A 24,622-nucleotide genomic window follows, 5' to 3' on the forward strand; every position below is an offset into this window, starting at 1 on the left:
AAAAAAATGTTTGCACCGAAAAAAAAAATGTTTGCATCGAAAAATAAATGTTTGCACTGAAAAAAAATGTTTGCATCAAAAAAAAATGTTTGCACTGAAAAAAATTAATGTCAGCCAAAAAGTTGTTGAATTGCACTTGTGGGCCACCGTAAATTACTGTTTATTTGATGTGCGGCCCTGCTGTAAGTATTACATTTTCCTTACTGGCCCTTGTGTTAAAAAGGTTGCCCACCCCTGGGCTAAATGTTTTGTTATGGGACGCTTTAAAATGTTTTGATGATTTGTCAGATGAAGAAAACAATTTTCAATGTCACGCTTCCGAGGGACCATTATAAATATTTTATCGTTTTATTAAGCTCTCGTAACATTTCCAATGCACTTGTCGCTGAAAATAAACCATGCCAACATACATTACCTGACAAAACTCTAATCTCGCTGCGTTTGGTCGATTTCCGACGTGTTTCCCGAAATTTAGTTCAAGCAATCCAACTCTCGAGATTGCGGTGGTGGAAGTGCGAAAGCATTGTAATTAGTGGTATTATTTTTTCTCAGATATAGCCTACTGATGTTTCCTTTTAATTAATTTATGTCAGGAGATGTAGGCTAGGCCTAAGTCGGGGGTCTGCCGGGGTGTTTCACGATAGGGATTATTATCATGCCATACAGGGAAGCACAATAAAATATCTTTCGTTTGAAAAACTAATTTTGACTGTTGGACTGGTGTAACAAGTGGTCACAAAAGGAGCAATTTATTTTCATATTTTGGTGCAATAAACCAGTGGTGGGATTCGTCCGATTCGCGACGGTTCTAAATTCTCGTCTTACGAAATTTTATGAGATCAGTGAATCGGTTAGCATTACTGGTTACTGTCAATGGACTTTTTGTAACAGAACCGGCTAAAAAAATTGACTTTTGTGATAGCACCGGCTGACTAAAAATTTACCACCACTACCAACAACCATCTATGTTAGTGGTTTCCAAAGTTTATGGAGCGCAAAACATGTATAGGCTATATAGGGCAGAATTGGTGGATGATCGCATCAACTCATACAAATTTACACTTAGAGAGCTGTTCAATGACACCATCAGACAATACACACGAGAATCTAGGTCTATAGAAACTAAACGATCCTAAAATTTAATTGAAATAGATCGAACCAGCCAACCGCATTAAGTGTTGCATAATGTCCAAAGGTGTACACGAGCCATAATGTCCGGAGCCGGATTTTGCCAATTATTGCCGGAGTCTAACCGGATCCGGAGTTTGTTTTGCTTTTATTATTGATTTGTTAAAACGACTATTGTTTGTTACACAGGACTATTATCAGGAGTCGGAGTCTGATTTTGCGCTATACATCAGGAGCCGGAGTCATGGGCCTCCGCAGGGAGGGCAAGTGGGGGCAATTGAGGACGTCGTGGGTCTCTACCGAACTTGTCAATGATCTTATTGATTAGCACATCTTTCTGTTTTTTTTATCACGGTGAACACTGAGCCGGGCAATCGTTGATCACTTATGGTTGTTCTTGACCACGTCTTTACCCATGCGCAGGGTGCTGAAAGACCGTTCAACTTCGTATAAAGTTGCAGGCAGCGTCAGTGCGACGAGGACTGCAGGAAACATGTTGGTGTGCTTCAGCAGCTCTATCATGCCTAAAGAGTTACTTAGTGACATGTGCCTCTGTACGTCATACCATGCCAGACTATCTTCGACAAGATTGTCGATACTATACATTCCCTTTACAGATAGAACGATGTGTTTCCCCTCTTTCTGTTTGCTGCATTTCTTTAGGGTGCAATATGAAAATGTTGAAGTAAGGTTTGTTGCTATCACCAAAGCGATTTTCGAGAGATTAGATCAAGGAATCTATGTAAGGGATATAGGTGGTACGACGATATTATTCTTCAAAGGTGCCTCCCACATTTGACCGATGGATCTGGCGTGCGCACTGCCTGGGTACAGTCAAGTCGACACCAAGTATATCTGCCAGAGTTTTTACCTCGGGCATGATATCCTCTGAAAACACACACTCAGCACCCTCTTTGTGAGCCCGAAAAGCTTTTAGCAACAGGTCAACATGATTTCGAATCCCAAACATGTCCATGTCAACTGCCTGCAGCAGTTGGGTAACTGGCTCCAGCATTGCCGAGTACTTCGCAATGATCTTCAGCTGGGTTTTTTTAAGGTTTGGTTTGGGTGACCGCTAATTAGTTTTAAGAGACCGCAAGTGTTTCATTTAAATACCAAAAACTGTAGTTGTAGTTGCAAGTCCAAATTTTGGGAAACCGCTGGAGAAACACCTTAAAAAAACACTGATCTTCAGACAGATGAGAAACACCGTGGTTCCTGCTGCACACTTAAGCTGATGTGTCGTCTGCCGTGACTCGTGCTGATTTGTTTTAAGTAGCTCCAGCTGTGTAAAGATTGCACAAAAGTTCTCTGAAAACTTGCGAATGCTTTTGTACTTTGCACTCCATCTGGTTTCACACAACAAAGGTACATTCGAAAATCGAAACGAGTATCCTCAGCTTTGGACTTCCACGGAAAAAAGTTATGATAGACTTCACAGTCCCAGTTGTGTGGCTAACATCTGCGACGGAATTTAAATCATGAACAACCAAATTCAGTCGATGTGCGGAGCAGTGCACGAAAGTGGCTTTAGGGTAGATACTTCTGATGCAGGCCTGAACACAATTGTCTTTTTCTGCCATTGTTCAGCATCCATCGTAACCTTGGCCATACAGTTTGTTCAGATTAAGACCAATTTTTTTTTGTTTCGTTCATGATAGCATCTGCAGTTGTGACAGCGTCCATCCCTTGAAGAGGAATGAAACCAAGAAATTCCTCAGGCCATTTTGCTGACCTTGCAGCTCAACAAATCTTACACCGATCGACAGTTGCTCGGTGCCTGAAATGTCTGCAGTTTTGAAGTATTTGCTGCTTCTACAACCCCATCTCACACTATTTCTTCAGAGAGATTGATCAACTCGTTCTGTATACGAACGGACGTGTATCTCACATTTTTGCTTGCGCTCTCCATGTGATCCTTCAGGATAGCGTCCCCAGCTTCTACTCTGAACTGCAGTAGGTCGAAGAATTCGCCCGAAGTACTTTCCTTCCCCCTCAGTGTAATGTCATGACTGCAGAAAAACAGAATGCTGGATAGGATATGAAGAAGTTTCTTACGTTTTTTGTGACTACTTTGTTAACTGCTCCGTCCATTTGACTCAAAATTGACACCTCTGGGTTTTGCACGCCGCTAAGAAAACCTGTACAATCTTGCAATGCGCCTTTGTGCCAGGAGGAAGTCATGTGCATTTCTTGCGCATTCGTTAAAATCCTTGTACTTTATTTTTTCTTCAGCCTTTGGTCGAACCCCAAAACAAGTTGCATCTTAAGTTTCAAACCCATTTTGTGCTTTTGACCATACGTTTTTGCTGCCAAGAACGATTCGTTGTTTTGCTGCTTACGACCAATGCGCACATGTGTTAATTTAATTTGTTACGTCAAATATAACCTAGTTACAACCTTCTAATGTTTTGCAATCTAGCAAATAAAAGCTGTTATTTCTAGCGACTATACACCACTAAAGTTGATTAAAACGTTTGCCGAGTATTTGTACCTCAAAAGACCTTCGTCGAGCCCCTGATTCAGCGTTGCCGAACCCCCGGGGTTCGATCGAACCCAGTTTAAGAACCTCTGACTTAATAAAAGGGGTCACGATAAACGCGCCCATTTTGCCTCGATGCAATGGTTGAGGAAATAACACACAATACTTGTACAGAATACCTTTCAAAACACTTGAGTATGAGCCAGCCATGGAGAATATTGGCCTAACCACGCGTGGCGGAATGAGTGGGAGCCATGAGAATCGCTGTTATAATTGTATTTATTTGGTGGAACATATGTGTTGATTAAAAGGTCGCATCGTTGATCATCAGTCAAACGCTTTGTGAACTTTACGTATAGTACTATGTCCCTATCTTGAGGCAAGTGATTGGCCCCTTTCGCAGGTGGTGTTTGGGGTGGATCTTGATTGCTGGTTTAGTAAACGGTACTGGTGTATACATATCATCTTCATTTTTATCTGACTTACGTTTATTTAGAAACTTTCTGATATCCATCGTTTCTGCCAACAAAAATACTAAACTTTTACCTGCTAGCGAATAACAGCACCAGCTAAACAAACCCCGTCAAACGCACAAGTTGTAACTGTAACATACTGGTTTTAGGCTATACAACAGATTAAATGAATCAAGTATTATAAGCATTATTACATATCACAATAACTCAAAATACTTATTGTTACGTCTATTGCGCCGTCTTTTAATTAGTAGATGGCGTGACTCTATGCGCCCAGACAGGACAGCAGGGGTGATCGCTTGAATTCCTAGAACGGTTCTCAACGCGTCTTTCCTCGCGCTCAAAAACTCCAAGGCACCAAGAGCCAAAATAACGAATTCTTTTATCAAGGCAATAAGGACAGAGGTGGCCAGGCCCCACGAGAGGGGGGTGCAGCCGGTGCGCCGCACCGGGGCCCATGAGAGTCTAGGGGGCCCATAATTATTAAGTTGAAGATTACAGAGTGATGAGGAACACTATGCACGGACTTGAAAAGTAGTTTAATCATAAACATTACTGCCAAGGTAGTGGTGTATATCATCATCAGATGATGACAACAGAGATTGTCGAAACGTCTACACGATGTATTCTATATACACCACTACCTTGGCAGTAATGTTTATGATTAAACAGAGTGATGAAATGTGTACTTTTAAAATTATTTAGAAACTGAAAAAAGTTGATGCTGATCGCCGAATGTGGAGTTTGATTTGTTTGTAGTGCAACTCTATGCAACAAGTTTTATTATTGTTACGCTGGTGCATGCGCGAATTTTAGCGAGATCTCTTATTGATGTTTCTACTTTATTGTGCCACAGTTGTGTCCGTTGTTTGGTAAGAATTATGCACATTTGCGCTGACTACATAGTGCTGGTGAGTTTTCTGGACGTAGCATTTGTTACACGTATTTGATTTGGTCACAGCTTTGGTAGAAAGCGAGGTACTTTATTGGACCATATTTGTTAACGTACATAAACGATAAAGCGACAGTCATGTGTGTGTGTGTGTGTGTGTGTGAAGACGTTTACTTTGCTCTCTGCCTTCGACCCTTCGTATTAACATTTTTAATTGGTCTGTACGTACCTGTGAAAATTACCGTCAAAGCAGTTATTATTTTAAACAAATTAGCAGTAATGGGGTCTCATGTCCGACTTAAGTCACATTTTTCGAAAGCTTGACTTGACTTGAGTCTTCTCAGCTGTGAAAAGTCTTGGCTTGACTCGGTATACCAACAAAAGCAGGAAATCTTTTACCAGATAACCTGTTCAGTTGGCTTTAACCAAACAATAGCAGAACTTTACTGTGCGATTTGTAGGTATTTTTGTTGGTATACCGAGTATATATATTTTTATATTTTTGTGGTCATTTCATCCGGCCCTCGACCATATTTTTTGGTTTGCGAAATCGTATTGGTAACTTTGTAACATTCAAAAATTAAACTACTCCCTACGAAAGTTTTCCTGTCGCGATATGTGGAATTGATATTACCTTGTTTCATAAGATTACAACGCCTATGATTGATTCAAAGCCAGTTTGTTACATCACAGACAAGACTACAAGTGCTGATTGTGCGCAAACAATTGCCTTCCTAGGTTACTTGTGACGTAATATACAAGCATTGCTCGTAAGATGAGACTAACTATATCAGCGGACGGCAACCACTGGCACGCGTGTCAAGGTTGGCACGCTAGGAGGTATTTTATGGCACGCCAACCGATTTGTGTGTTTATATTGAAGTAACAATTTAACCTGTTACACTGCTTTTTTATAGTTTTTATCATGCCATGGTCTTAAAATTCAGCCTTTGGCACGCGTCGCCTAAAAGGTTGCCGAACCTTGAACTATACAGTTTAACAGTCGCATTACCAGATTTTGGGATTGTGGAAATACCATGTCTTGGCGCTGAAAAAAGTTTGTGGTGACCCCTGGTTTAAGCGAACACAGTACATGTCAAGACCAATATTTGCTTTTGAGCGTTTACTTTGTTGTACGAACGCTATAGTGCATGCAGTAAAAAGAATTTTAGGTTTTTAAAACTGTAAAGGTTTGACGTTATTGTCCAAGCTGTTTAATGAGTGCGGCTAGCTTGCTTTTGTTTGTTCTTTTGGCGAATAAACGTATTAAACGCTTGATCATCAGCACACAAATAGTGTTCAAAGGGGGGGCCCAGAAATTGACTTGCACCAGCATATTTTTTTTCTCTCCAGGGCCCTGGAGGCTCGTGGGTTCAGCAGCAAGACGAGCACAAAGGCAAAAGCGGTTTCTGCAAGTGTGCACTCCTTTAGTTAAGGCAACATACAAGAAATTATCAGTAAAGTTGACTCTTACCGAACTATTATAGGACCAGAGTCACAATTTCATTCAAAGCGATCAGTAGATTTCAAGTTCTGCAAATACAGCATCAAATTCAATAAACATCACCAAACCACATTAGTAACGAACTGCGAGCCTTTAAGCAAAGCTTACCGGAATAATACAGTTATTTACAGCAACAGCGCGTTGGCTGACGACGGTGGAATCCATGGTCCAGAAATGCACAAATTACACATTGGACGACCGGCAACAGTTCAGTTAGCACAAGTTTCCTATTCGTTATCGAAGAAACAAACATATCCGGCCAATTAAACAAAGCACGCTGCCTCTATAACATCTAGTCCAGGGGTCTCCAACCCGCGGCTCCGGAGCCGCATGCGGCTCTTCGATCCCTCTGATGCGGCTCAGTTTTTGAATTTACCAAATGTTGTACATTTGAACAAAAAAAATAATTTTATTATGCCGAACACAAAAGTCGAACACGAAAATTGAAGTGCAGTAGCATAACTGTACTCGCTTGTTGTAGTTACCTGCAACCCATCTCTATACCATCAAACCAAGCCTGAAAGAGGCAAGCGCAGGTTAATACGCAATATGAGACAATACTGTTTTTGTTTGCAGTGTGTGCGCGCGCGTAACAACAGCTGTTTGTTAATTGTTATGCAACAAATGCGTTAACAAAGGAATACAAATCTGCAAAAACAGAATATGCAACGCTACGTAAAGTTGCTTTCTCTGCTGACGAGACTAGTATACCAGCAGTGTGTCTAATATGCAATGAAACACTAGCTAACAACAAAAAGTCGAATATCATAAAACTAAAAACGTTTTGCATTTTATTTTAAATTTTAAAACGGCTTTGTGGCTCCCAGTGTTTTTTTACCACGTGAAACTGGTCCGAGTGGCTCTTTGAGTCGTAAAGGTTGGCGACCCCTGATCTAGTCGCTAATAAACACGAGGCAGCCACTCTTACAAGACGTGACTTCAGTAAAACAATGCCAAGGTTGTGACATCATAGGCACCGATTGTGTGATAGATAATGTCACCAGGTGGTACAACATTGCGCCATACCTAGGTTAAGGCTACTGGCGGGAAACATAGAAAACATAATAATATGTACAATGGCGACGTAACAACGTCATTGGTGGATGTGTTAAAAAGCCATGTGATATCTTTACTGTGTCTGTTGTGACATCTGATTTGGTTCGTTTGTGTAAATCCCGTATCCGGTAAAAATATTCTGCCAACCTCCCAGCAGTCACCGCGACGTCGAAATGAAGTTAATATAGGGTTCGGACCAGACGTCGTTTGCACCGAGATTTTTTAGTCGAAATGCAACGACGTTGATTTGACGACTTTCACTAACCCTAAAATCTCGTTGATTCTTGACGTCTTTTTACATTACATATTCAGGTCGAATATGCAACAAATTTTTTGGGAATTTCGACGTCTAGCAATGACGTAGAATTGACGGGTTTTATTGACGTAATAATCGCGCCTATTCCTGACGTCTTTTTTGTTGTATATTAACGTCAAAACTGTTGCAAATTTTCTTCCATTTTGACGTCTAACAACAACCCTAACGTCACTAAATTATCCTCGTGCACAATGCACGAATAAAGAATTTATTACAAGAAATACCACCAAAAATCACACCAAGAAATTGTAGCTGACCGGGGACGTACTGGATTTTCCATGTTTGAGGTAATAACCAACTTTATGAACCAGAGTTGCCTTCTGTATGTCAGACAAAGTAACTCCCACGAACTCTTTCTCTCTGTATAAAAAAATTCAGTAATAAAAATATGTTGCGCTAAAAAAGTGCATTTCTCTTGTACTCGTACATACTCCATTTGTCATACATTTACATACTCCATTTGTCATACATTTAGAAACACAATTTCAACATAATTAATTGCTTCTGAACGAAGAATCGAATCAGACCATGTACATGTGTATTCTACTTGCAACATTTAAACAAACTTTCTCGAACCACATGAGGAAAAAAACCGGTTAGGCTTTAAAACAATAGGCCACTTTTGGGAAGGATCCACATAACAATGATACAAATAATTTACCTTGTCGAACTTTTAAGAGATGAGTTTGAGCCAATGTAGCTTGTCATAAATCCCTTTCAATAGTTACTTTCCACGTTCATTGTTGACATGAAAAATTATATGTTTGCTTTGATTCTTCTTTGTCGCTAGATACTGAAGAACTCGAAAAATGTGCTTTTTGGCAGGATTTATCAACATCCTGAAACACAGTGGTTCTTAAACTGTTTTGACCGCGACCCAAATCTGAGTTTTAAGAACATCTTACGACCCAAGGTTTAAACATCAAAATATGTATTAACGAGACGGACTGCAATTTTGAGGCCACTTCGTCGCCGCATAGGAGTCTGCCCATATCAAAATGGCTGCAGGCTTAGCGAGGTCGATTCGTTCGACAACCCTGCATAACACAACACACATTGTGGCTTTGCAGCACCATGGTCTTTGATAGAAGAATCCCAAATCTAAAAATGTTTTCTTGTACGAAAAAACCTGTTATAAGAGGTACTCAAAAGTCAAAACTTGTATTCTTTTTTTACGTCGATATGTAGACATAATTCTTTAAACTTTTAGTTGAAACGTAGATTGAGGTAGGCTATACATGCATTAAATTACGATACCAAGTACACACGAAAAGTTTAACATGATTTACTCTTTTAAAATATGCTATTAAACTGATGTTCAAAATGGTTTAAATTTGGTTGTTAAATAAGTGTGGTTAATTGTTTTGTTGCGTAGCTGCCCTTTCGTTCGCGACTTTTAATCTAGTTTGTTTTAACGTTCCCTAAATACACATAATTTCAACGTGAAAAGATAGACGTCGAATTTCAATCCAAATTATGACAAGGTTGCAACGTCGAATATTATGCCGACAAATTTAACGTTTCCTTAACGTTCGAAACTTGTCGTAAAATCGACGTTCAGAAATGGTTTTAACTTTTAATTTTGACTTGAGTTTGCATTTTGGCCTGTTCTGAACGTTGAAATGTGGTTAATTATTAAGCCTTCACTTTTTCGACGCTTAATCGACTTCATTTTAACATCAATAAATGTACATACTTTCAACGTGAAAATAAAGACGTCGAAATTCAATCCAAATTAAGACAAAGTTACGAAGACACTAAATTACGACGACGAATTTTCACGTTTTTGACGATGGTTTGGACTTTGGACGTTTTAGTTTTACTTTGGTTTAGTTTTTGGTCGGATTTCAACGTTGAATTGTGGTCGATTATTAAACCAACAAACGTAGTTTCATCGGCGACGTTCTATCCTTTTTATTTCAACGTCGACAAATGCACATAATTTCAACGTGGAAAGAAAGACGTCGAAATTGAATCCAAATTACGACAAAGTTGCGAAGACACTAAATTACCACGTCGAATAAACATGAAAATAGAGATCAGTGGTCCAGGTCCATGTTGTTTCGGGTTTGTTTTGTTCAACAATGTTAATCACCGTGAACCGGTTTATAACTTTGACGGCATCGTTCTGTGCCGCAACGGATTATTTTTAGACACATTTCGCGGCATTTTGCTCGAGTTCCTTTCTGTATCATACCATTCCATTACCAATCACCATTTCAGCTGCAGGATTGTCAATGCATAGGTGTGTTTGGAATGGGAACTTTTTTAAAGCATTGGTCTTTAGTAATTAGCCTAATATGTGTTGTGATTCCGAACGGCAATCGTATTGGGAAGCGTACCTGTTTTAACCTCTGCACTGTCTGCAGCAAAGGAGAGAGATCCCTGCGTATTTTTTTCATTTTATTTTAACATGTTTTCTTGGAAAATGTGCAGGTTTACTGATGTGTTATTGCTAAACTAGTTCAGTAAAACTATGGCGAATTACATGCACATATTTAACTTGGTGAACTAAATGCTTTTTTGATGTGTTATTTAAATGGCCACTTTTAAACATAAAAAAATGAGAAGTAAAATTTTTTTTGATAAGTTTAAATCATTTCAGGACATTCAGGTGTAAAAAATGTTCCAGACAGTGCAGGATATATTTTTTCTAATTTGCAATGTAATCCAATTGGATTTTACTAACTGGTTCTTGCAAATATTGTGTGTCGATTTATAGTACTATAACTTCTGTTGTGATTGGTTTGTAGAAATATGTTTTACATTAGGCTATAATGATTGCTGATGCGATTTTTTTGTTTCTGAATGTAGTTTATATCTTAGTTTTGTACATAATTGAAAGCACTTCTCCAAGATAAAAAGCACACGATTTAGATTACAGATTGACTAATATGTTTTTTTGAGATTGGTGTGGATACCAATTTTTGTAGTCAAGAAAGCAAATAATCAATACAAAATACTGTACAAACAAGTTTGTATCATATAATACCTGTTGTACTCCAGTCTGCAGAACATGGCAGTTCCCGACGAGATCTCGCGCATGCAGGACCTATATGTCCCGCGTGCACGGCCTGTAAATTCGCGTGCAAGACCAATTTCAGCAGGCGCAAAGCAAGCTATAGAGTTTAAGATAGGACAATTAATGCCTTTAACGCAAAATTTCTGCGTGCAACGTCGAAAATTCGGTGTGCAAAATTTATTTTTCAAAACTAAATCGCGGGTGCAGCTGCCATACTCTGCAGACTGGGTTGTACTAAAAACCGTATGTTACTGCAAGATACAGCATGGTATACTGCGTGCTATTAGATGGTAAGCAGTTTCAATAGACACAAATATATACTTTGTGATAGTTATAATTTTGTGGACTTTTGAAACACTGACAGCTAGAGCTATTCATGTTGGGGGAGGGTTTGTAATTGAAATAACACTAGAATCTGGCCTTGTTTACCCTTGTTAGTGCTTGTATGTCACAGTTTACAAGCATGCAGTATTTAGTACCACCCATACAATGCATGCCTAAAGCCTTAAACAAAAAAGAGCACTTGTACATGCTAGGTTACTTATATTGGGTGTCAGTTAAAAATATATTCAGTCCTGTATTTGTAAAAGTGACTAACATAAACTCTTGAAAAGCATTCGAAATGGCCATTGTAATAGTTTGATCTCTAGAAGAGACACTTTTTCTGCATTTTAGCACTTGAATATAAGTAATGTTTTACAAAAACTCTTTTGTCAGATGTCGTTTCCTATGACTAAAGTAGAGTTTGCTGTAGCTGGAATTCGAATAGGAACCCTAAGGACATACCCTGTAGTTGTCAACACATCTGTTGAAGATGGGAAAGAGATTAAACAAACTGCCCCATTTTTTTTAAGTGATAAAGGGGTTCGTTTTACAGTATCAAGAAGAGGTAAGTTGCAATAGCAACATAATTTTTACCTATTGTAGTGTGTATTATAGTGATGGGACGATACCAGGTTTTGAAGCGAGTACCGATACCGAGTACGAGTACCACATGTATATACCTTCGATACCGAGTACGATTACCGAGTACTTAAGTACAGTGTTGTACTTGGTTGTATATCACCTGCTAATTTATCTGCCATGGCCGGCGTACAGGCGTGTACACACACATGTCGAAAAAAGTAATCTCCATACGATAGCGAAAAAAATACGTAACCTGGCGGAACTTTTTCCAAAATTTGTACTGTCCGAAGCATATATTGGCACAAAGTTTTCAGTGTTCTTATAGTGTAAATCGGCCTTTGGTACTCGCACGTTGGTATCGAAAACTGAGACAAAATATTTCGATACCGAGTACGAGTATCGATACCACTGAAATCGTTCGATACCGAGTACCGAGTACCGGGTACCCGTCCCATCACTAGTGTATTATCTTACTACCTCGAAAACAGTATGGTTCCGATTTTAGAATTAATTGAAAAATCCTGGGATTAAAATTGACCAGATTTTTATTGCCCATCCCTGGGCTTTTACAGGAATAAAAACTATATAAACATCGACTACATGTGAGCTGTGTGTGTACAATAATTATGGGTCCCCTTCCCTGAAGGGGACACATATTGATTTTACTCGAATTTTTTTCTTTCTTTTTTTTTCTTTCTTTTTTTCTTCCTAAAGTTTGTCCGACTCGTTTTTCCATCAAATGTCTGATGGATTTGGCTGAAATTTACACAGATGGTAGATATAGTTATGTAGATGTGCATCCCACTTTGTTTTTGTTGATAATCCCAGTATTTACCCCGCTAGCCCCCTAAAATGGATATTTTTTCTCCGAAGTTTGTCCGACTCGTTTTTTCATCAAATGTTTGATGGATTTGGCTGAAATTTACACATATGGTAGATATAGTTATGTAGATGTGCATCCCACTTTGTTTTTGTTGATAACCCCAGTATTTGCCCCGCTCGCCCCCTAAAATGGGTGTTTTTCCCCAAAGTTTGTCCGACTCGTTTTTCCATCAAATGTTTGATGGATTTGGCTGAAATTTACACAGATGGTAGATATATTCATGTAGATGTGCATCCCACTTTGTTTTTGTTGATAACCCCAGTATTTACCCCGCTAGCCCCCTAAAATGGGTGAGCTTTTAAACAGTGTCAGAATTGGCTGAAATTTGGATTTCTTGTATAGTATGCCATTTATAGTTGTTGATTGTTGTGTTCAACGCTGTAGTCCTAACATTTACCCCACAAGCCCCTAAAGTGTAAAACGTATTTGTATGTTACTGGGCACCACAAACGAAAGATTTCTTTGGCGCAATAGTGTTACAAGGGCAACCAGTTGTATGTTGCTCGTTGGTGGGTTGCTTGTTGGTCGTTTTTGTGCCATGGCAGTTAGGGGCCTATGACGTCAGAAACATTGACGGTTCCCAATTAACCCAATTAGTTACCCTACTAGCCCCCTAAAATGGGTCAGTTTTTTAAAACGTTAAATAGGACATACTTCAAACAATATCTGGCGTGAATCTAATTTTATAGTTTGTATTCTACATAGCATTATTATGTTTTACCTTACAACACAAGATTTTCTCATGGTTATCTCTTGAATTGCATTATTTTCATCTTTGCATGTGTGGGGACCCATGAGTTTTTGCCTGCAGAAACGACTAAAGTTATAAAAGACGGTGACTAATATGGGACCCAATACAAAATAAGCATAGGAAATATATTTATGTTTTAAAATAGGTAATAGTGTATATGCAAGGGCAATATGTGCTAAGCCACCCTTCTAGTTTTATCATACCTTTTGTAACATATGTAGAACAACAGGTATTGTATGGTTGTTTCAATAAAATTTGTCTGCAGCAACATGCACTATGTTTAAGTATCCACACTTGCTTCTGATCCCAAGCATTCAAAAATTCTAGCATAGGACTTGGGAAGAAAATCTACAGGCGATACAGTAGTGAGTTTTAAGTTTAAAAATTTTTTAGACAATACTTCTTCTGGCGATTTCGGAATAAAGATATCGGCAAAACACATCCAATTGGTGGAAGCCCATTTGATGAGGGGTTGTCCTGTCATATGGATTAAACCTGATGCAGTTTGTGCTGAGAAAATTAGAGCTATCTGCAACTTGACTGACAGCAAGAGGACCTACTTCGATCCAGACTCAAAAGGTTAAAGTCTTAACGCATACTCAAGTGACTTCATGTAAAAATCATATTTGCAAAATTTACAGTTTGTGCATGTGAGGCAGAAATAAATGTTCTGTGTTATTTATGTAGCATCGCCAGAACAAATGATTGCAGTTATAACCAAAATGGATCCTTTGCCACTGAGTGTCAGCCAAAGTATTCAACAAATCTTTTTAAAGATGGCAAGGCTTCTTCACCGCCCACCTGATGTATTTTTTAAAATTATCACTCAAAGCGAATGTAACAAAAGACTTGTCAATGTAAGTGCGAACAAGTAATAGGTTGTATACAGCAGTTTGATCGATAATTTGTTTAGCAGAGCATATCATTCATGGAAAATCGTCCACCTGAAGTTTCAAGCACTGCAATGCGCAAGTCAAGGGTATGCAACCAAAATGATTCATTTGACCATGATTGTTAAGATAACCTGGATTTTTTATGTTGTGAATTTTTAGAAGCGAATTGAATCTGATTCTGATTGGTCTAATGTTTCAAGTGATGCGGAAAAGACAGTTAGTGACAATACTACTGTTATCAATGATGATGATGATGATGATTATGACAGTGACCCAGAGTTCAAACCGAAATCAAAACACAAAGGTTTGCTTTTTTGTGAGACACTGAAACAAAAACAAAAATTTTACAACAAAATACATAAAACAGTTTCAGCTCAAAGAAGTGCCACTGAAAAAAGAAATGTAGCCAAGCCAAAAGCTTCAACAGAGAAGTTAGTATAGTCTGCAGATGTTGTTTGTTTGGTTAGTGTAAGAACATAAAAAGCCTATAAAGTGTTTTTTTTTCCAGAGAATCTAAGATTACAGCTGAACAGGTAATGTTTCATTTGATGCTTAAAATTGTTCAACCAGCATTTTTATGAACTTGTTTTGCAGAAAGATCCCGTGTCTCCAACTCCCAATACTGTGTGAGTGTCTAAACTTTTACATTAAAAAAGATTTCAAAACATATTTTGCCCACTTTATACATTTGCAGAAATGTGCATAATGGTTAGATAGTGATGTTCAATTTGGGTAATACAATATATTTATTCGTATTTTGACACTTAGTCAACTTGAAATAATTTCAAATTAAAAAATAACCTTTTTTAAGAATACTTTCTTGTTTGTCTAAATCAGGGGTTGCCAACGTTTACTACTCAAAGAGTCACAATGCACTTTAAATGTACTTTTAAAATGTTGAAACGATATAAAGATAACAAAAATGATTACAAAAACAAAAATAAAATAAAAGCCTCTTACTGCTGTTCAACATACAATTTGATCCCAAGTGATTGCCAACACCATGGAAATAAAATGCTATAATAATGGCAATATTTTTTGTATAAAGTGAGGACAGGGAAATATAATTTGTTGTAATTTGTAGCGCTGACAAACTAAAACCTAAAACCACCCTGTTTAAATATTAACATTTTTTTTATAGAGACCCTTCAAAGAAAGTTCACAGAGCACGAAAGTCAATTCCAAGTCGCCACCGAACAGTAAGCATTGAAAGCCAACTCCGTGCTAGAGTGGAAAATCAACCAGCTCCAGTTCTCACTAATGTAAGTTGCACCAAACAGTCCCAATTTTGGCAATTCACAACAACACTGTCAGCATTTTAGGATTGGCCAAGCCAGCATTATTACATGCTAATACAGGAAATCCTGACTGACCAGAACACAAGTTGTACATGTGCAACATACTTTCGTGTTTAGTTAAACTTAAAAGAAGTTTGTTAGATTAATATCTGAACTTTGTCGCATATGGCCATAAAAAATTCCTTCTTTAAAGAGTTCCGTTGCGAAGGATACCAGTGTTCCAATCAATCCAAACAAAAGAAAACACAGTGAAGACAACGATGTTGAGAATGCTAATAACCACACAGCTGATGTTTCTGCATCCAATTCAGGTTAACAAATTCAATGCATACATACCAAATGTGTTTTTTTGCATTGTAATACCAGTCTAAACAAATTATCATCCTTTTAATCTTTTATGTTTTTTGTGTGTGATAAATTGCAGGTTCAGTGCTTCTGTCTATTGTGGGCCTGTTTTTTTCCCTACGCACTAAACTACAATTAAATTTTGCTCAGAGAAGTTGCACAGAAATTAAAAATAAAATGCTTTTCTTTAATTTAACACACTGACTTTTGCTTTTTCCAGACTTAGTTTTTAAGCACAAATCGTTAAATTTTATTATTGGGTGCATTGTTAATAATTAAAACACTTTGGTCGCAGGTTTCGTTTACACTTGTATTTTGTCATCGGCCTGCTGAGGCAAACTGACCATAAACTAACCAGTATTTCTGCTTTTAGCTGAACCAATGGGAACATTTTTATGATTTGTATTGTTTTAATATCATTAACTGTTTGTTCATTTTGTATAATTCATCAGTGATTTGGGAAGACTATGTGCATTCACACTGGCCGTTGCCCCACTAACACCCTAAAATGGGTGAATTTTTTTAAACAAATACAGAATTAACTAAAATTTGGAAAGCTTGTAGAATGTGCAATTTATAGATGTCAGTTGTTGTGTTATTACCCTGAAGCCCCACCATATACCCCATTAACCCCTAAAATTGGTAAATTTTTTAAACAATGTCGAAATTGGATGCAATTTGGATAGTTAGTAGATTATGTCATTTTTAGGTGTCGATTGTTAAGTTTCTTCTTATAGCTTAAACATTTACCCAACCAGCCCCCTAAAATGGGTTAGTTTTTAAACAGTGTCGGAATTGAATGAAATTTGGACAGCTTGCAGAATTTGTTATTTATAGGTGTCGATTGTTGTGTTTTGCTTTATTTGGCCACTATTTACCCCTTTCTTTCCTATAAATAGAACAATTAATAGGACAATGTGTGAATTGAATCAGATTTACATAATTTAAACAGTTAGTAGCATGATTGTTTAGGTTAGTAGCATATAAGAAGTGACCACAGTGTTTTTTTAAAACTCCAAACTGACTTATAGTTATCTCTTGAAGTGCATTGTTTTTAACTTCGGCATGTGTGGGGGACCCATGAGTTTCTGCCTGCAGAAACAACTAAGGTTATGAAAGACAGTGGGTGGGAACCAATATAAAATATGTGTAGGGAATATATCAACGTTTCAAAATAGGTTATAGTGTATATGCAATGGCAATATGTGCTGAGCCACCCTTCTAGTTTTCTTTATGTTTTTTTTTCAGGGAATGAATCATCTGTCAAAGAACCAACAAAGAAAAGACAAATGGACATTTATTCATGGGCCGGCAAAAAGAAGGTAATTCAGCTTGATTGTGTTATTAAGGAAACCTGCGTCGCCTACAAATGTAAATATGTTTATCTTCGTTTAAATGTACTTGTTGACTAAATGTTAACGTTTACATGACTGCTTGTACATGTCTTCACCTGGATTAGGCTGCATTTACTTTCCATGTTAAGCGGATTTATTACCTTGCAGAAAAAATCTGTATCTAATTCGGGTTCATCTTCTCCTGTTCCTGAACCAGCGGAGAGCGTTAGGCATGAAACCAATCTAAACACTTCACAAAAATGTGACACAGAAAACAACTTCTCAAAAAAGGTAAGTTGCAAGCTTTCAGGCATCCCAACAACTGTTGTTGCTCTTCAATTTAACAGTACATCAACTAGCATGGCTTTTCAATTTTATGTGGTTTATTTTTAGGAAAACAAGTCACAACTGTTAAGTCGGAACATTGAGGTAAAAAATATTTCAAGAAACTTGTTAACATTTTTAACACTGAAATTAAAATCTTTGTTTTCAGTCACTGAAACAGGGCTTAACCAGCATCAGGAAACAAGATTCATTGTGCACATGTGTTGTTCGTGGAGTGCATCATGTTAACTTACAACGTGTGGAAGGGGTGAAATGTATGGCTATAGACAACATTAGTGGAAAAGTATGTTTTCATTCATAATAGTTGCCAGTCACTAATTGTTTTAAAAATCTTAGTGGTTTGAAATTGTAAAATGTTTGTGTCCTGCAGCAACAGCTGGTTGCTTAAAATTTTGAATATATGTATCTTTTTGACAGTTGTATGGATGTCATTCACCCATTAAACACCCTGAAATGATGAGACCTTCCAACAAAATCCCTGTTCTTGGATTGTGCGACGAACATCGGTAAAACCATTTTCCGCAAGTAATAATCTTTGTGCCACAACTCACAAATATGTATTTTACAGTGAGCGAATGATCCGGCATGAAAGTTGTCCAGGATGTGGAACGTTTTGTTGCGGCGGAGTGTTTCTTGTATGCTTCAAAAACAGTGATTGTCCACATCGTTTTCACCGGTATTACAATTGATACAAAGTAATGATATTCAATTGGGGGTTTTGACTGCAAGGTTACACATGAAATTTCATGTTTTGTGAAGTTTCCCAACATTGTATGTATATAATACCAACCTTCGGCGATAAACACGCATAACCGCATTTCGTGCTACTAGCACGTCTTTGATGTTATTCTTCGTAACATACCAGAAGCAGTTCCTGGCTGGCCAGGTCACGAAAGGATTTGTTCATCGGCTTAACCTGAAAAGTGGAGATCGAGCGCTCACCTGTGTTTACATTACCGAAATTACTCTTGTAGTTGTTTGCTATTGTGACAAAAACCTTGTTTTGATTAGTCCTTGCTTTGATTAGTCCTTGCTTGTCGAATATTTTGCGCCAATTCCTTTGTGTTTGTTTACAGTGATTGCATGATATTCAGTGGTCGAGCAAATGAGTGTCCCCATTGTGGAAGCGGATGCACACATGTGAAAGAAGTCAACATTGCACCATATAAAGACAGCAGTCTGAAATGGCTGTTAGCGGGACAGAATGCAGAAAAAATGGAAAGAAAAAAATACGTTGAAAATAGGTCAGTGACCACGCAAACAAAATAACAACCCTTATCCGCCCAAATTACTCTGATTACTTAACTGCGTAATCACTCATTTCCAGAGGAAAAAGTGCAAGAATGGGACACGCACCCCTGGTTCCATATGACCCTGTTCGAATCCCCGGAGTGACTGTCGATGTATCCGGTTTCAAAATTGACCTGACCTGCCTGCACTCAGGAAAAAATCGCTCTGAGCTAGAAAAGATTTTAAACGCTGCCAAAAATGACCCAGGGTAAGAAAAAATAACCATGTCATTAATTTTTTTCGCTCTTCATGCGTTGAAAGGTTAATACTTTACTGGAAAAATAAATAAAGTTATCAATTGAAAACCCGGATGTTTTAGGAATTAAAAGGTGTTACTTTTATCCAATAAGTTAAGTTAAATATTTGGCATCCAGGTCGAAGAAAATGAAATTCCAACCAAGGCAGCTGATGCAGTTTGTAAAACAAGGTGACATGACAAAGGTATTATGCTTGTTCTTTCTACAACCAACAACCAATCAAATCTTGTATTTTACTTCGTCAGATAATGCAGATGCTTAGCGCGGATGATGCTGCATGTTACAAACCGGAATTAAACGAAGCTTTGTTTGAGAGCGTCACACTTGGCAACATTCCTCTCATCCATCTTCTTCTACAATGCGGTGCTGACATTAACGCCAAAGACGACACCGGAGATACACCTTTGGTAAGTATGACGCCTGGTTATACTACCTTGTGAGATATACGCATCGGTTACGTAAAATAAACCATAAAATTGTTGCAAACGAAGTGTAAGCGATCAACGCCCAATTGCTTTTATTTTACGGGGTAAGTAACTAGTGTCTACGAACATTGAATTTAAATACATACCGAATCAGTCGGTCACCAGGCATTCCTATGTGGCAAGGCGTAGGCTAGAAAAATTGTACTGTAATTTATTTATGATCGGACGCTTCGGTGCTGATTCCAGTTATGAATTTATGTTCATCTTTTGAAAGTAACGAACTTGAAAGTCATAGACCGATCAGGAGTCGGTAGTATCGCTAGGGTTTGTTGCTCAATTGATTGGTTTATTGAAATCTGACCATTTCATCTTTTTCATTTTTAGTTTCACGCTCTTCACAAACAAATGACAGAGGTTCTGTTTCACTTGCTTATTAACCGGGCCGATGTTACTGTGAAAGATGAAGACGGTAAGTTGCGCACTTTCATATTTTTTATTGTACTTAATTGTTTCTTTATTGGCAGGTATGACGTGTCTTCATCACGCGGCTAAAGAAGGATTTATCGAGGGTTGTCACTTGTTGATGATGTATGGAAAGGCAAAGATCAACTCACTCGACAACGGGGGTTGGACTCCTATTGCTTGGGCAGCTGAACATAAACAGGCGAAGATGGCAAGATACTTGATGCACTATGGTGCAAACTGCAACATTATTGACAAGGTTGTTTTCTTGCTCGTAACGCGATGTGATAAATATTTTTTACAATGTCGTACGATATGGTTTTATTGTCACAGGAGGGCAACATCTGCTTACAATGGGCTGCTCTCTCCGGACATCTAGAGATTCTCGTGTTGTGCATTCAGTCGCATAGCGACATTAATCATGTGAGGATAATTTCAATATTTTCGCATTTTTTGGTGTTTTTTGTCGAGCTTAGCTTAACCGACTTGTACACAGAGCAACACACACGGCGACACAGCTCTCCACATTGCTGCTAGGGAGGATCACTACACATGTGTCACTGCCCTTCTAGCTGCTGGTGCCGACCCCACACTTGAGAACAAGGAAGGGGAAACTTCTGTGTCCGTAAGTTACAGTACATATTATTTGCTACCTTGTTCAAAATTACATTACTTCTGACTTCATGGAATCGTTTCATTGTCTGCACAAGGCATATGTTTATTAACGGTTATGATAATCTTCTCGTATTTGCCCAAACACCAACTGGGCATGTTTACTAACGATAATGCCTCCTTGGTGGTACACCGATTTGTTACACCAGTTCAGTTTCTAATGTTTGTTACTGACAAAAGCTGTCGTTTTTTGTCCTCATTGAAGCCGGTTAAATTACGCTTTCAGGCCGCTCCCGAGGAGAGTATGTCTTGGATGTCGCTAAAAATCAACGCCGCTATTAGAAAAGCTTGCTTTATAAATGGCTCAATTGTCCCATTCAACCGGGAACGAATCTTATCAAGAGACTTGTCCAGAGGTTACGACAAGGTAAAGTACAGACACATTTTTTCCCTATCTGTTTTGTGTGAAGCTTGAATAATAACCAACAGATGGCCTGAACAGACATTCGTATTTGCCGGATACTTAAGAGGAAAAGAAGCATTTAGCGCAAGTTTTAAGTTTTCATTTTTTGGCTGTTTTTGACAAAAATTCAAACAATACACGGCCACATGCATGGTGGTTAAATGGCATATAATTGAGCTAATGTTGACGTTTACTCAATGAATAAAGTTTTAAAAAGTGGCAAGTGACATTATGAACACATACAATGTAAGCGACATGAATATGAAAAAATACAAAAATGTTAAACTTTTGAACAGGCATTTAAGTACTTGCAACAAGCAAAAAAGATTGCAAAAGATTTATGCGAACTTGATAAAATAACATTATCTAATAACACAAGACCCAGGGAATCAATGAAAGAATTACTTTTTAAAAGTGTTTTAATCTTTTTGGAGTATCGTATACACAGGTATTTTTTAATATCTAATGTTTATGTACATAAAGGGCGAGTATCACACGATAGTTTATACTTATAACAGTTGTGTTGGTATGTAACAGAAAATAAGGTGACAATGTTTTGCAAAGCTGCTGTGGACAAATCAGTGTACCGCACCAACAACATTTTAAACTTCATGTCCTTGTTTTTATATACTGTATCACCGCTTGTTATCACTTGTTCTATTTCCGTTCCAGGTTCCGATCATGTGTGTAAATGCGGTGGATGATGCGCCCTGTCCTACCGATCCACCCGATGGCTTTCATTACGTCACAGAAAACGTACAAACGTCACAAGAAACACGAATAAACTACGCAATATCAGGAATCCAAGTAAGGGAGCATTTTTTATGTACGAAATGAGTGTCAAGCCTAAAACAAATGTGTTTTTACCAAATAGTATTTACTACCCTCTGGATTTCTTACAGCCATCTTTTAACAAGTTTTACTTTGCTGAATGGTAAAGCGTAGTCTAACTTTCTGTTGTTGTACTTGCAGTCGTGTCAATGTTCAGACAACTGCGACACATCATCGTGTGTCTGTGGATTGATCAGTGAAAGATGTTGGTATTCCAAGGAAGGAACACTTTTACCTGAGTTTGACATCCACGAGCCTTCGCTGGTGTTTGAATGCAATAAAATGTGCAAATGTAGTCGCAGCTGCAGCAACAGGGTTGTGCAAAATGGTATCAGGTACAATATGTTAACTGTCAAACATACACTTAAGATCAGGCTACCAATGGCTTTAAAACTGAAAAACTTTAGTTCCTCAGCAGGCTGCAAAGATCAAGAGTCGGTTAATTACATTCAATTGGTATTTTTCAGTATGATGGAGTGTTGTTTCGTCAATTATCACTGACTGTGCTGTGTATGCGTTTGCAACGTCAACCTGTTTTGTTTAGATATCGTTTGCAAGTTTATCGGACCCACGGAATGGGTTGGGGACTACGGGCACTTGAATCAATTCCACGTGGTTCATTTGTGTGTGATTATGTTGGTGAACTAATAAGTGATGCTGAAGCTGATGTGCGGGAAGACGACTCTTATCTGTTCGACCTTGAAAATAAAGTCAGTCTATGCCACTGTGTATTTTTACGTTTCTTTTAAATGTAATACAATATAAACGTCGAGTATCTTTTGAAATATATTTTCTACATACAAAACAAACATAATAAAAAGTAAATTGCATTAATTAAGCTCGACAATGTCCGTTTTTGGTGTGTAAGTTGTTTAAAATGTTTTCCCGTTTTGTTCTCAGGATGGAGACATGTATTGTATAGATGCTCGTAGCTATGGCAACGTGTCACGCTTTATCAATCATCTGTGTGAACCCAATCTCATTCCAATCCGGGTCTTCGTGGAACATCATGACATCAGATTTCCGAGACTCGCATTTTTTACCACAAGAGATATTAAAGCCAACGAAGAGTTGGGGTAATTATGACGGTTTTGTATCCCCGCGACCAGCAGTTGCTTCTATTTAGAATCTGCTCACCTATAACCTAATGATGGTTTCAATGATTAATTGTTGTTGACAAACCCAGATTTGTCAAAAGTTTAAAATGCACTTTTTAAAAACAAACAACTTTTGTTGCAACGCTGCTCAATTTTTTTTACCAGCGGGGTATGATTAAATTGCTGCCTCAACTTTTCCAGCATTTAGAACATGCGTTCTGAAGCTTGTTTTATCAAAACATATACTAACATAAGTTTTTGGGTATTTGGTATGGAGCTTGTACCATCTGCTCTTGCAGCATACAATTATTGGAGTATCTCGCACTATTATGACACTTTTGAAAGCGTTTGAAAAGCGTATAACTCTTGATGACCTCTTTTACAAGAGTTTTCTTGTAGGAGTATTTGCCACTTTTTTCCCTTTTTCATCGGTTGTAGATTTTATAAATAAGGCAACACGTATTACAATGTCAAATATTCATTATTTGCAGATTCGATTACGGTGAACGCTTCTGGGATGTAAAATGTCGCCAGTTTACTTGTCACTGTGGTTCAGCCAACTGCAAATACTCGGAGGAAGTTTACAAGAAAAAATCGCGAGAACAGAAAGAAGGTGAGATGTAACACGAGCTGATGTAACGTATTAGGTTTGTATATGGCCGGAATCTAAATAAGGCGCGAAAACGTGCTGCTTATCCCGCTGTACAAACGACAATAGAGCGGATGCATTTGTTTTTTTTTTAAACACCTAGTTTTGATACTGAAAATTTACACTTAGCACTAATCACAATGTAAAGTTGATCATGAAAAATATGTAATAATTATGTTACTAAAGTAAGAAAATCTACTAACGCAATACCCCATGTGTGCCACACATTTAACTAAATTTTGGTAGGTGGCGAAGGTAGCCCGAAAACCTATTTAAAACAAAAAATCTAAAGTAAAATGACTAAAATGGCGACGGTAATTTATATTTTGTCAATTTTAAGGAGAGGATCAGGTTGAATCAAGTGGCAATGAAATGTCTGACAAACTGGAAAACGAAGAACACGAAGTATAGACAGAACCGGACTTACATGTTTTTGTCATCTTTTACATCTTACTTGTGTAAATCATGTTGAAGATTTACTTGTGTGCAACCGGAAAGCCATCTGTTTGGCGACATCAAAACTCGTTGTTTTTAAGAAAACTTGTTTGTCTGCCTCAATTGCATTTTACCCGCCGACTTGGTGTGTTTTGAAGATGGAAATATTCACGCATTCTTTTCATTCCCGTCCCTTTTAATTGTGGAACTTATTTCTCTGATTGTGTGCTGCATTCTTTTGAAATAAAAATTGCCTCTTTCGGCACTGGCCCATTCATTCTTAAAAATACGGCTGTATACTTTTCTATGTTAAAAAAACAATCGTTCGACACGATTCAACTGAACACTTAGTACGGTCACTTCAATATCACTCACCAGATGAAATCGTACCTTACACATTTAACGCATTAAAATCCTGTAACAACTTGTCTAAAGTCACAAACAAGTTGGCGCGAAAGTTGAAGAATAAACAA

General features: G+C 37.9%; 1 protein-coding gene, 1 long non-coding RNA gene and 1 pseudogene across 4 annotated transcripts; 1 reads left to right on the forward strand and 2 right to left on the reverse strand.

Moving 5' to 3' along the window:
• Window positions 1-1,357: 1,357 nt before the first annotated feature.
• On the reverse strand, window positions 1,358-2,502 carry LOC145204788 (uncharacterized; annotated as a pseudogene).
• Window positions 2,503-8,051: 5,549 nt separating this feature from the next.
• Window positions 8,052-8,740, reverse strand: LOC145203692 (uncharacterized). Its single transcript, XR_013853374.1, has 2 exons — window positions 8,513-8,740; window positions 8,052-8,211 (listed from the first exon to the last, which is right to left on the reverse strand). It is a non-coding gene; the product is annotated as an uncharacterized LOC145203692 (long non-coding RNA).
• A 1,211-nt stretch (window positions 8,741-9,951) lies between these two features.
• On the forward strand, window positions 9,952-24,414 carry LOC145203760 (histone-lysine N-methyltransferase EHMT2-like). 3 transcript variants are annotated; one of them, XM_080076059.1, is made up of 32 exons: window positions 9,952-10,096; window positions 11,591-11,762; window positions 13,807-13,992; window positions 14,101-14,270; window positions 14,330-14,392; window positions 14,466-14,610; window positions 14,674-14,737; window positions 14,815-14,839; window positions 14,901-14,932; window positions 15,448-15,568; window positions 15,798-15,915; window positions 17,198-17,271; window positions 17,452-17,574; window positions 17,677-17,712; window positions 17,777-17,911; window positions 18,046-18,134; window positions 18,197-18,304; window positions 18,705-18,872; window positions 18,956-19,126; window positions 19,293-19,359; window positions 19,421-19,582; window positions 19,985-20,069; window positions 20,125-20,321; window positions 20,396-20,485; window positions 20,559-20,687; window positions 20,961-21,101; window positions 21,810-21,944; window positions 22,110-22,303; window positions 22,513-22,678; window positions 22,869-23,044; window positions 23,557-23,678; window positions 24,055-24,414. In XM_080076059.1, exons 2-32 carry the CDS (start codon window positions 11,591-11,593, stop codon window positions 24,123-24,125), a joined length of 3,735 nt encoding a protein of 1,244 aa, XP_079932185.1. In that variant the 5' UTR covers window positions 9,952-10,096; the 3' UTR covers window positions 24,126-24,414. The 3 variants fall into 3 exon arrangements, with proteins under 3 accessions (XP_079932185.1, XP_079932184.1, XP_079932186.1); XM_080076058.1 differs by having other exon boundaries at window positions 10,034-10,096; window positions 14,327-14,392; XM_080076060.1 differs by having other exon boundaries at window positions 10,034-10,096; window positions 14,327-14,392; window positions 14,680-14,737.
• The last annotated feature ends 208 nt before the right edge of the window (window positions 24,415-24,622 follow it).

Source organism: Phallusia mammillata, chromosome 8 (assembly GCF_965637545.1).
Source record: "Phallusia mammillata chromosome 8, kaPhaMamm4.hap1.1, whole genome shotgun sequence".
Taxonomy (NCBI): Eukaryota; Metazoa; Chordata; class Ascidiacea; order Phlebobranchia; family Ascidiidae; genus Phallusia; species Phallusia mammillata.